The 521-nt window shown below is 35.2% G+C and overlaps 1 protein-coding gene across 1 annotated transcript in view; it reads right to left on the minus strand.

Annotated features, from left to right (window-relative positions):
• Positions 1-55: 55 nt before the first annotated feature.
• The window catches only part of LOC103582698 (5,6-dihydroxyindole-2-carboxylic acid oxidase-like), a gene marked incomplete at its 3' end in the record, with an annotated part of 26,115 nt that continues 25,649 nt past the window's right edge, over positions 56-521 (minus strand). Inside the window, exons 4-5 of the mRNA XM_008564219.1 lie at positions 236-378; positions 56-108 (exon numbers count right to left, since the gene is read on the minus strand). Of these exons, the coding sequence (XP_008562441.1) occupies positions 56-108; positions 236-378 (196 nt within the window). The remainder of the gene's footprint in view (positions 109-235; positions 379-521) is intronic.

Raw genomic sequence — 521 nt, forward strand, 5'->3', positions numbered from 1 at the left:
TTTAATAGAAATCCTCGTATTTAATTTTTATTGACCACATGGCCTAACAAAGCACCTATCATCTTGAAGGCACTTCTTAATTTCTTTTAATGAGTAGAACTTATTGGGATAGTTATTGTTATTTGTATTCTAAAGGTGAAGAAATGATGGCTCAAAGGGTCTGAGTCACTTGCCCAGGTTCATGTGGTAAGGAGGCACTTGTGTTGGTTTTGGAGCTCAGGTTTTTCAGNCCTGTCCACTGAACTTCATAAATATATCCCAGGTTGTCTGGAGCAGTAACAAACATTTCTGCGTTGGTTATTGGAGGCCAGAAGGGCACCATATTGTATTGTCTATTATGTCCAATAGGAGCATTTTCCAATGGAAATGTGGCTATATCTATAATATTCCCAAAACAACTCATTAATAGATATAAGCTCAAATTAATTCATTATTATGTTCTGAAGGTGTCTAGAAATATTCAAGGAGAACATGAAAAATCGTCCTTCCATTTTTTGCACTGAATAAAGACATAAAAGAAA

This window comes from Galeopterus variegatus, unplaced genomic scaffold (genome assembly GCF_000696425.1).
Source record: "Galeopterus variegatus unplaced genomic scaffold, G_variegatus-3.0.2 Scaffold17414, whole genome shotgun sequence".
In the NCBI taxonomy this organism is placed as follows: domain Eukaryota; kingdom Metazoa; phylum Chordata; class Mammalia; order Dermoptera; family Cynocephalidae; genus Galeopterus; species Galeopterus variegatus.